This window comes from Quercus lobata, chromosome 4 (genome assembly GCF_001633185.2).
Source record: "Quercus lobata isolate SW786 chromosome 4, ValleyOak3.0 Primary Assembly, whole genome shotgun sequence".
Classification (NCBI taxonomy): Eukaryota; Viridiplantae; Streptophyta; class Magnoliopsida; order Fagales; family Fagaceae; genus Quercus; species Quercus lobata.
This window is the reverse complement of record NC_044907.1, coordinates 94,086,455-94,099,111: the sequence shown is the minus strand read 5'-3', so window position 1 is coordinate 94,099,111 and position 12,657 is coordinate 94,086,455. Positions and strand designations below refer to the sequence as shown.

The 12,657-nt window shown below is 34.7% G+C and overlaps 1 protein-coding gene across 1 annotated transcript; it reads right to left on the bottom strand.

The window, feature by feature from the left end:
* Nucleotides 1-903: 903 nt before the first annotated feature.
* LOC115986202 (organic cation/carnitine transporter 2-like) lies at nucleotides 904-2,448 on the bottom strand. Its single transcript, XM_031109054.1, has one exon. The coding sequence runs from the start codon at nucleotides 2,446-2,448 to the stop codon at nucleotides 904-906; it is 1,545 nt and encodes a 514-aa protein (XP_030964914.1).
* Nucleotides 2,449-12,657: the final 10,209 nt, after the last annotated feature.

Sequence of the window (12,657 nt, the reverse complement as noted above, 5' to 3'; positions counted from 1 at the left end):
GTTAGTTCCTTACGTAATACCATTTCTCACACTTGCTCATGAATATGCTTTTCTTGTGATCAATCCCCAGCGAAACTCCCGGCTGCAGAATTTCAACAAGTGTTTGATAAAGCGGACCCTCAGATGCTGAAGTGGCTTTAGGACTTTTTTTAAGGAGGGTCAAAGTGGTTAGGAATTTGTCAAGGGGGCAATTAAAAAATAAAATGAATTTATTTATTTTGCTGTATATACAACTTTGTTTATCGTATACAATAATCTAAAATAGTATTCCAAATTCAATTTAGCATTTAATACAATTATATCTACAATAGTCTAAAAATGTTATTTAATACTTTATAAATTAGTAAGACAACAACCATCGAATGCATAATAACTCGTTATATTTATATGTAATATCGATGAAATAAAAATATACAATAAAGAAGAATAGTAACATACCTAGGAGTAGGACTAAGAGTAAATATAAAACTAAGAAAAAAAAATGTAAGTTTTTTTCTTTTGAAGTGTATAGTTTTTTAGTCATACACGTGGTTACTCTCTTGGAATTGAAGCAAGTACTAAAAGACTTTTTGAACTTGGAAATCTATAAAGCATTTATCAAACTACTTGATCAAATGGAGAGAAAAGCTAAGAAATCATAGAAGCGAGAAAAAGAGATAGAAAGAGAATGAGGAAAGAATCACATATATAAATTGAGATCTATTGGTTGTAATAATGGTGTAATTTTTTTTATGAAGAAGAAAAGTGTAAGGAAAAATAACTTCATTTTGCTATCAATGGAAAAGTAAGCCAGAGTTTCGGAGAGAAAATTTATAATTTTTTAATAAATGAGCAAAAAATTGAAACACTTTTTTCTTTATTATAAAATTAAATATTTTAAGAGTAATGCTACTTACACAACACTTACACAATTATATTATTCATACTTTCTTGTTCATCCATGGTGTTAAAAAGACTTTTACCCTTTGTCTCTGGCAAAATGATCACAATGAAACTACACAATAATATTGTCAATCCAAAAGTTCCAAACGATAAAAATCCATTTCTCTTCCCTCCTGAAGTCAATATCGGAACAAACACTGAACCAAGGACAATTGCTTGCCTGACCAAAGTTGAGGCCGAGTTCCTTACAGTAGTTGGAAACAATTCAATTGTGAATATCATCAACACATTTAATGCCAAAGAGGTGCAGAAGAAAGATGCTAGTTCTAGCCCGATCTGTATGCCTTCTCTACTACTGCCTACTACAACACACATTATGCTGCATATGCCACTTATTATACAGAAGGCAAACAATGAACCTTTCCTTTTCCATCTTGATATAAAGAACAAGGTTACTAAATTTGTAGGTATTAACAATAAGGCATTGAACATGACACCCAAATAGAGGTTGAAACCTAAATTTCTTACACCAAATAACATGCCAAAGTATGCTAATCCAATGCCAAATCCAAGTACCATAGTTGCTAATATCCGTCGTAATGCCCATCTTCTCTTAACTAAGTCCATCAATTTGTGAGGATTACTTGTTGATATTTCTTGCCCAAGATGAATGCTAGATAGTTCCAAGTCTAAACTATTGCCTTCTATAGATGCAAGTTTTCTCAATACTGCTTTGGCTTCTATGTCACGTCCTTCCATGAAAAGCCATCTAGGAGACTCATACACAAAGAAATAAGTAATGATACAGTATGAGATTGCTGGAATAGAAGTACAGATATAAAGAATTCTCCATGATGAACCTCTGTTTAAATAGGCCGCAGCTGGTAAAGATAATATCCCGAATGAATACATGACAAATGTCATTGTCCCTATTTGTCCACGCCACTGTTTTCCCACTCTCTCGGTTAACAAAATCAAAGTGCATGTTGTAATTGATCCACGGCCAAACCCGCTTAGAAGTCTCAAGGTCGAGTACATCCAAATGTTAATCGAGAATGCTGTGAAAAGCGAGGTAAAGCACATTATTAGGCATGAGAGGTAAAGCAAGTTCTTCCTACCAAGACGGATGTCGCCAAGTGTAGCAAGACTTAATCCACCAACTATGCTGCCTATGAAGAAAGCTGAAGCAGGAAGTCCTGTGATGAATGAACTAGCACATTCGAGACCCCATTCCGATATGATTGTCTTATGAGAAGGTTCATCCCAAGACCAAGCACTTTTTGGGAGTTGGCAGATATTGGAGTTTGAGTTGCATGTTGTGTTGAAGTTGCAACGCCAATTTGGCTCTGCATCAGTAAAGATGCTTATAAATGATTGTTGTGCATCAAATAAAGCTGGGACTGATACAAGGATGGCTTGAATGAATTGAGACCGTCCAAAACCTCCTAAAATTTGTTCAATTGTCTCATCTAGAGACAAGGGAGGAAGGACTTGGTTGAGTCCTGGAGTCTCTTGGTCAGCAGAGCTAGTCCCCGTGAGATTATGGGTTGTAGTTGATATTTCCATAAATCTTTGATGACTTTGGCTTGTAGATCTATCACTTCAAGTTCTGATGGTCTTGTTTCATTTAACCTGCATTTGGATATTATTTATAAGTCAATTTTTCATTACTCATTTTAACTCCAAAAATATTTCAATTTAATAAATAAATAAATTATATCATAGCTATGACCAAACAGGTAACCAAATATTTCATTTTAACTAAAACTTTTCAACTTAATAAATTTAAATAAATTGCATCGCATGTCATAACAAATAAGTCACCACAAACACTAAACAACAAACCAAATAAATTATTCTGTTCAGACAAAACAAATAAAAAAACAACATATTTATACACACACCATTGCAAATAGGATATAATTTTGTCAAGAGAAAAATAAACCAACCAATCAATGCTAAATAACAAAACAATAAACAGTGTGTTGAAGACAGAAGCATTACAAACGACAAAAGCAACAGCACTGAAAACGACAGAAGAGAAACACGGCTGAAGAACAGAATGACAGAAGCAAGAGGAGACTTGAAACGGAGCATTTTGATTAATGAAGTCACACAGGACACACGTGCGAAAGGAACACAGAGTTTAGTTAGAGAGGAAACCAGTTGTCAAATTGTAATTGATTGATTAGTTGAAAAACGGTTAATTAGTTTAGCACCGCACCTGGAGTAATGCTCTGTTTTTGGGATTGTATATAAGTAGCTCAGTTAGTAATTATATTTCAATTAATTCATTTTGTATCATTCATTCAGCTAATGAGAATTTCAGTTTCTTTCTACTCTCTGTTATTTTACATGGTATCAGAGCACATTTTCTCTCATTTTCTCTCTTGCCAAATAGAAATTTTCTCTTGATTTTCTTCGTTTTCTTGGTCTCTCATGGCTTCAAACTCAACAAGTGCACCTTCTTCTTCGTCTGCACCAACTGGAAGTGTAGCTATGGCAGATGAATCTGCTAACAACCCCTTTTTCTTACCAGCGAATGAAAATCCTGGTTTGGTTCTTACATCTCAGCCTCTCGTTGGCCCTGAGAACTACATGACCTGAGCGAGATCTGTGTTTCTGGCTCTGAGTTCCAGAAATAAGTTTGGATTTGTCAATGGTTCAATTTCAGAACTAGATCCAACCTCACCTTTCTTCAATTCCTGGAATAGGTGCAACACTACGATCCTATCATGGCTGACCAATTCACTTAGTCCTGATCTTAAGGCTAGTGTTATGTACATAAATTCAGCAAGGGATTTATGGATTGATCTCAAGAATAGGTTATCTCAGGACAACACTCCAAGACTGTTTGAGCTTCAAAAGGACATTTCACATTTGGTTCAAGGATCACTCTCGGTGGGTTCTTACTTTACCAAATTCAAGACTCTATGGGATGAGTTTGTGAATAATCAACCTTTCACAGTGTGCAATTGTGCTTGTGTTTGTGGTTCTAAGTCGTCTCAGCTAGGTGCACAGCATAAAGAACATGTTTTTCGATTTTTAATGGGCTTGAATGACAGTTATGGGACCTTGATTGGGCAAATCTTGCTTATTGAGCCTTTTCCCCCTCTTAGCAAGGTGTGCTCATTGGTTTTACAAGAAGAGAAAAGGAGAAATATTGGCAGCACTGTTAATGTGGTTCAGCAATTGGATCCTGTTGCTATGTATGTGAATGGTAGTAAGTCATTTCAAGGTAATCAAGGTCATGCTGGTAATCAAGGTTATGCTCGGAATAATGGAGGTCAAGGAGGTAACTTCAAGAAGGAGAGACCAATTTGCACTTACTGTGGCTTCACTGGTCACATAGCAGATAAGTGCTACAAACTTCATGGGTACCCTCCAGGGTATAAGCCAAAAGGTGGAAATAAGGCTATGGCTAATCAAATCACAGGAAGTTTTGGTTTTGATGGTCTTCGTAATATTCAACCTTGTGATACTAATCAGTTCAACATTGGTCTTCAGACTCCTTTTGGTGTTTCACAGCCAAATTTTGGAGGTTTTCCTGGTGGTTTTGGTCCTCAGAATTGTCAACAGACCACTCAGCCTCAATGCCCAATTTCTCAGGTTTAATGTGAACAGCTTCTCAATTTTCTAAAGGCTCATACTGCATCTAGTTTAGGTTTTGGTACTCCAAATGGCATTGGTACTCAGACTGCTTCACAGGTTGCTTCAGTGATGGCACCTGCTCTTTCTCTTACTACAGCTAATTCATTTTCTACAGCTGCTTCAGTTTCTTCATCTTCTTCCAATTTCTCAGGTAATCCCTTTTGGTTTGCCCCCAATTTGTCTCATTCTATTTTTTCAGCCCAAGTCATTGATAGACATTGTTTTAAGTCTAATTCTTGGATTCTTGATACTGGGGCTACTAATCACATGGTGCACTCAGTATCACAATTAACCACAATCACTTCTATAGTCCATTCTTGTGTCTATTTGCCAAATGGGGAAAAGGTTGTAGTAACACACATTGGCACTGTGCAAATTTCTCCTACACTCACACTCACAGATGTATTGTGTGTTCCATCTTTTAATTTCAATCTCATTTCAGTCAGCAAACTCACTCAGCATAAACTTTGTTGCCTTATATTTCTTGGTGATTGGTGTTTCATCCAGGACCTTGCTCAATGGAGCATGATTGGTCTGGGTAAGCAAAGCAATGGTCTATACTTGCTTCAAGCTTCTGTTCCTCCATCAAGATCAGCTGCTCTTGCCAATAATGTCAATCACATTTCTTCTTTAGATTTGTGGCATTCTAGATTAGGACACCTTTCTTTGTCAAAACTTCAATTGTTGAAGCACTTTGTAGATATTGATGTTCAAAATAAGGCTACTTGCTGTGATGTATGCCATTTTTCAAAGCAAAAGAGGCTTTCTTTTCCCTCCAGCTCTCATGTAACCACTAAGCCTTTTGAATTGATTCATTGTGACCTATGGGGTCCCTTTTCTGTTAATACCATTGATGGTTACAAATATTTTTTGATTATTGTGGATGATTTTACTAGATGCACATGGGTTTACTTGCTTAAACATAAATCTGAAACTCAATTTCTGTTTCCTAAATTTGCATCAATGGTTTCAACTCAATTTGATAGTAAGATCAAAACCATTCGAAGTGACAATGGTACTGAGTTTTTCTTGAAACAATTTTTTCATTCTAATGGCATTTTGCATCAACTCTCCTGTGTTGATACTCCTCAGCAGAATGGTATTGCTGAAAGAAAGCATCAGCACATCCTCAATGTTGCAAGAGCTTTGAAGTTTCAAACTCATATTCCTTTATGTTTTTGGGGTGACTGCATCTTGACTGCTGTTCATCTCATCAATAGAATTCCTTCTAAAGCATTAGGCAATAAGAGTCCCTATGAAATGCTTTTCAATTCTTCTCCATCTTATCACCACTTAAGGACTTTTGGCTGCTTGTGTTTCATTTCTACTTTATCTCACAATAGGCACAAGTTTGCACCTAGGGCTAGAAAATGTGTGTTTCTTGGCTATCCTCATGGCATTAAAGGTTACAAGGTTCTTGATGTTGAGTCCAATTCAATCTATATTTCCAGAGATATTATCTTTTATGAAACTCTCTTTCCTTATGCTGAATGTTCTCAACCCTCTACTTCTTATTTGGATGATTTTGTTTTTCCTCATACCACCATAGATTCTATTGAGTCTGTCCTTGTTCCTTGTTCTTCCTCCATTCCTCATTCTACTTCAATTCCTATCCCTGACCCTAGTTCTATTTCTGTGGAACCTGTTTCTACAGAACCTGTTTCTATTGATTCCATTGGTTCTGATGTTCCTACTTCTTCCCAGTCTTGTGATCCTTTTCCTTATCCTTCTGGTTCCAATGTTCCCCTTAGAAAGTCTACTAGGTCCCACAAACCTCCTTCTTACTTGTCTGATTACTCTTGTAACTTTGCCCGTACCAAACCCAGTTCAGGTCTGCCTTATGTTCATTCAGATCATTTGAGTTACTCACATCTTGGACCTACCTTTCATTCTTTTGTCATGGCTGTTTCTTCCATTCCATCCGAGCCTGTCTCTTTTCAGCAGGCAGTGGAATTTCCTGAATGGAGAGCTGCCATGGACAAAGAAATTGAAGCTTTAGAGGTGAATGATACTTGGACTTTAACCCCTTTGCCTCTTGGTAAGTCAGCCATTGGATGTAAGTGGGTTTATAGAGTTAAATACTTACCTGATGGTACTATTGAGAGGTACAAAGCTAGGCTTGTAGCCAAGGGTTTCACTCAAAAGCATGGGCTGGACTACTCAGAAACTTTCTCTCCAGTTGCAAAATCAGTTTCAGTTCGGATTGTTTTGTCATTGGCTGCTGTGAAAGGGTGGTCTCTTCATCAAATGGATGTAAATAATGCTTTTCTTCATGGGGAGTTACTTGAGGATGTTTACATGTGTTTACCACCAAGCTTTCACAGCAAGGGGGAACATCATTTGGTTTGCAAACTGAATAAGAGTCTCTATGGTCTCAAACAAGCATCCAGACAATGGTTTGAGAAGTTTTTTTCAACTATTCTACAAATGGGGTTTGTCCAATCCAAGTCTGACTACTCCTTGTTTACTCATACACAAGGAGCTTCATTCACAATTTTGTTGGTATATGTTGATGATATACTTTTGACAGGAAACAATGTTGCTTGTGTTAATAATTTGAAGAAAGTTCTTGATGATAAGTTTGGTTTGAAGGATCTAGGCTCATTGAGGTATTTTCTAGGATTGGAAGTTGCTAGAATTGATGAAGGTATCAGTCTTAACCAAAGAAAATATGCTTTGGAAATCCTCAAGGCATATTCTTCCCAAGCAACACAGAGTTGCATATCAAGGCCTTCTGTGATGCGGATTGGGCTGGATGCCCAGACACAAGGAGGTCCCTCACTGGTTATGAAGTATATTTGGGAGATTCCTTAATTTCTTGGAGATCAAAGAAACAAGGAGTCGTGTCCAGATCCTCAGCTGAAGCTGAGTATAGGGCTGTGGCAAGTGTAGCCTGTGAAATCACTTGGGTTTTGCAATTGTTGAAGGACTTAAGGATTGAGCATTCAAGACCAGCTATGCTATTTTGTGATAACCAGGCCGCACTGTATATAGCAGCAAACCCGATCTTTCATGAAAGAACCAAGCACATAGAAGTTGACTGTCATTTAGTGAGAGATAAAATTTTGGAGGGAATGATTAAGACTTTCCATGTTGCTACGAATTCACAGGTTGCAAACATCTTCACAAAAGCTTTGGGTTTTTCATCTTTTGTGAGATTGACAGAGAAACTAGGATTGAAAGACATTTTTCAACCAAAGCTGTTAAAGGAGCAATCTGAGCAATTACAGATAGCTTCCTTAGTTCAAGTTACAAAGTCTAATACTCTGAACTTGAGGAGGAGTGTTGAAGACAGAAGCATTACAAACGACAGAAGCAACAGCACTGAAAACGACAGAAGAAAAACAAGGCTGAAGAACAGAACGACAGAAGCAAGAGGAGACTTGAAACGGAGCGTTTTGATTAATGAAGTCACACGGGACACACGTGCGAAAGGAACACAGAGTTTAGTTAGAGAGGAAACCAGTTGTCAAATTGTAATTGGTTGATTAGTTGAAAAACGGTTAATTAGTTTAGCACCGCACCTGGAGTAATGCTCTGTTTTTGGGATTGTATATAAGTAGCTCAGTTAGTAATTATATTTCAATTAATTCATTTTGTATCATTCATTCAGCTAATGAGAATTTTAGTTTCTCTCTACTCTCTGTTATTTTACACAGTGGCACAGCCAAGAATTTCTTCTGTGGGGAGAAGCTAAATATAATTAAATTCTTAAGTAAAAAAGTTGTCTTACTTTTTTTTCATGGAAGTAAAATCATTTATAATTGAGTCTGTAACTACATTTTATAGCTATATGACTATATCAATTTCTATATACACAGTTACACAATTTCTTAAATTTATATTTTCATCTCATACACCGGTATAATCTCATATTAATTATTGAAATTTAGGACCATGTTCTAAGGGAACAATTTATACTTATATATATTCATTTTCTTAAGTTCATATAATCTACGAGCCTTTTTAAGGGATTCATTATCTAAAGATTCAATCTTTAGGACAAAGGGTTAAGATTGAATGAACAATAAGTGTTAACTACCAAGCAAATACAGTTAGATAAAATTAAATAATTTAGCAAATCTCATCGACAAATATATTAATATACAATATAAACAATAGTATCATATATATATATATATATATATATACACTACACGGTAATATATTATAAATTTTATTTATAATATATATTTTAAATACTAAACAAAAATGTAAAGAAATTGACAATCACAAAGTTATTTACTATTGTTTTTAATGAGATCGGCAGACAAGACAACCACAAAAGCAGTCTACTTTAGTCTTCACCCTTCAGCAGAGTACACTAGCATTCACAGATTAGAGAGAATGACTAAATAACAAACGATAAAAATAGAAAACCCAGTTCACCAGTGAGCGAGGGAGAGAGACAGAGAGAGAGATTACCAGCAGAGCTTTGGCTACAGCAGAATGGCCTCAGGAGAGAGAACTTATAGAAAGAGAGAGAGAGATGGAGTCGATGTAGCACTCTCTTCCTTTAGAAATTGTGCTCATTTCTCTCACATTCATGATGGACTCCACCATGAATTTAATGAGTAGACTCCACCATGAATATAAAAAGATGGAGTATCATTGTCCATGTTCTAGGGGACCAAGAATACCTAAGAATTACTCGCTTTTGAATAGGAAACCTGGACTTTTTTTGGTAAGTTTTTGTTAATACCGCCAATAATAACAAGTAACAACCTGTTATCTAAAATATGTTATGAAAGTGTTGTGAAGTTAGCATTTTTTTTTTTTTTTTTTTTTTTTTGGTTAACTAGGATAAGTTTTCCTAATTGGTAAAATTTTGTTTTTGAGTGGGGACCCAAGTCAAATTTTTCTTTGGCCCAAATCAAATTAGGCCGAGAATGCCTTTTTTTTTTTTTTTTTTTTTTTTTTTTTTTTTTTTTTTAACTTCAGGGGAGCCCTGGCCACAACGTGGGTCCTTCGAAATGTGTTGAATCGCAATATGGAACTATGTTTATGAAAAGGGCAAAAGGCAAATATTGGAGTGACATAAATGTGATTGAATAAATGCTTTTTAGTTGTTTTAAGCTAAGGAGAGTGTGTGCCACGTCCAGCATTTATGAATGACAATTGACACATTACCAACCTTGGGAAAATATTTGTATGGGTTTTGATTCTTCTTAATTCCACGTCTCTTTCATATCATTCACTTTTATGTATTTAAATATAGACATTATCGCTTCAATTATGAATATGAATGTGAGATATCAAAATGGATATGAATAACTAATATGTTATTTAATCTTAGAAAGATCGATTACAATTTTTTAAAATTTTGTTGGATCGTAGGTTCTAGTAATACAACAGTTACACAAAAAGTAGATTGTTGCTTTAGTTTGATGATAAAGAGTATAATCATCATAAGCAAACGCCATAAATCAAAACTTTATAGAAAACCTTGGAATACCTAAGAATTACTCACTTTTGAATAGGAAACCTGGACTTTTTTTGGTAAGTTCTTGTTAATATCGCCAATAATAACAAGTAACAACATGTTATCTAAAATATGTTATGAAAGTGTTGTGAAGTTAGCATTTTTTATTTTTTATTTTTTTATTTTTTTTGGTTAACTAGGATAAGTTTTCCTAATTGGTAAAATTTTGTTTCTGAGTGGGGACCCAAGTCAAATTTTTCTTTGGCCCAAATCAAATTAGGCCGAGAATACTTTTTTTTTTTTTTAATTTTTTTAACTTCAGGGGAGCCCTGGCCACAACGTGGTTCCTTCGAAGTGTGTTGAATCGCAATATGGAACTATGTTTATGAAAAGGGCAAAAGGCAAATATTGGAGTGACATAAATGTGATTGAATAAATGCTTTTTAGTTGTTTTAAGCTAAGGAGAGTGTGTGCCACGTCCAGCATTTATGAATGACAATTAACACATTACCTAGCCTTGGGAAAATATTTGTATGGGTTTTGATTCTTCTTAATTCCACGTCTCTTTCATATCATTCACTTTTATGTATTTAAATATAGACATTATCGCTTCAATTATGAATATGAATGTGAAATATCAAAATGGATATGAATAACTAATATGTTATTTAATCTTAGAAAGATCGATTACAATTTTTAAAAGTTTTGTTGGATCATAGGTTCTAGTAATACAACAGTTACACAAAAAGTTGATTGTTGCCTTAGTTTGATGATAAAGAGTATAATCATCATAAGCAAACGCCATAAACCAAAACTTTATAGAAAAAATAAAAAAATAAAAGCATTGGCTGGATCTAATATTTATAGAATAATGTTGTAGCTAGCTAGCCATTAACTATTTAAGACATTACAGTTCCTGATATTTGACTCTATTATCGAAGGATTTTTGGCCAGCACCATCCGGTGTTACTACCCTATGATCTTCCTTATTTTATTTCATGTTTCATTTGGTCTTCTAGACAATCTAGACAAAGAATTCGACTAACGATCTCAAGCATCATCAATATTATTAATGTATTTTGACAAGGTCTTTGGGTGTCAATATCTTCGATTCAAAAATGTTGAACACTAAGTTTGAACCTTTTTATTTTATTTTTGAAAAACAAAACAAAAAATTTGAACTTGATACTATAGAATGTCATCTCTGTCCTAAGATCAATAATTTTTGCTTTGTTTAGGCAACACACTCCTCTAACCATGATGACAGGCAAAGAGGATAATTATCCCTAAACCTTCTCTTTGTCTATTTCTAAAAATCAATTATAATTTGTCCCTCAGCCAATAACATTTATTTCGTTTGTCTAATTCTGATTTGTTAAAACTTTCCCTCAAACCCATGAACCAATCTTTCTCTCTCTTCTCTCCGTACGTGTGTATTAAAATATTTAGTACTCTCAACCAAAAAAATAAAAAAATCTATCCATGACAAAGGCAGCCTCATTAACACATGCAGCCAACAATTTCTATCTTCTAGCATTAATCGGATTCACCAAGATAATTATCTCCCAGCTCAAATGATATATACACGGAACAAGTGTATGTATATATGGTGTAATATTTTCTTGCCTTTATTAAAGAGTTTTTAAGACCTCACCTTTCTAAATACATTTACACCTCTTACCCAACTTATTTTTAGATAAAAATAATCCAACTGAAATAAATTATATAATACTAACACGCTAACTAATGATAATCAACTTGTACTAAAATGCCATATCCATATGAAACAAGTAAAAAATTAATTATAAATGAGGCTGTGATCTTGACCTGTCCATTGCACAAGCAGGGGGAGAGCTATGTTTTTTTTTTTTTTTTTCCTTTCCTCTCCCCCCTCCCCAAACTAAAAAAAAAAATATAGCTAGTAAAAAATAGGTTCTTAAGAATTTTTGTAAGAACTGGCCCCATTTTTCCATGTTTCATTCAAATTTACTTAATTACATTGACTTTTTTAGTCTTTCTCCATCTCTCCTCCCCCAACACGCCATAACAAGCCCACAACTTTTATGAGTTTTACTATTAGCTTCCCTTAGAGCACTAGCATTGAGGGTGTAAAACCTCCCAATTGCTATTTTAGCAACTAGACCCTTAAAATCATGCTCAATCCAGGTATGTAAACGTAAAAAAATTTCATCCTAGCTTCAGTAAGGTTGCATATATGCAACCTTCGCACTAGCATCCAGAGATGCAAAAAAAATCTATGTTATATCCTCAAAAACCACTTTTATCTATTTTACCATCTTATTTTACAACTCACCCAATATCCTGATTTCTATTTTTACATACAACTCATTAAAATAATATAAACACCCCCCATCAAAAAATAATATAAATATAAAGTGAGAGAGAGAGAAAAAAAATTGAATAAAATATAGTATTTTAGTTTACAAACTCATGAATAGCAAGTTCTAAATATAAGAACTTACTGTTCACATATTGTAAAAAATTTAAGTATACATCCTCGAATGTAGCTCTTTTTTCAAATGGTTACTGGCTATTTTAGCAACTGGGGGGGTGGGGGGGGGGGGGGGTGCTAATGCTAACTGTTCATTAGGTTGTAAAGAAAAAATATATTTTTTTTAATCTTTCACATTCTCTCTCTTCATCTCACACTCTCTCTTCTTACTTTTTATTTTTTTATTAGG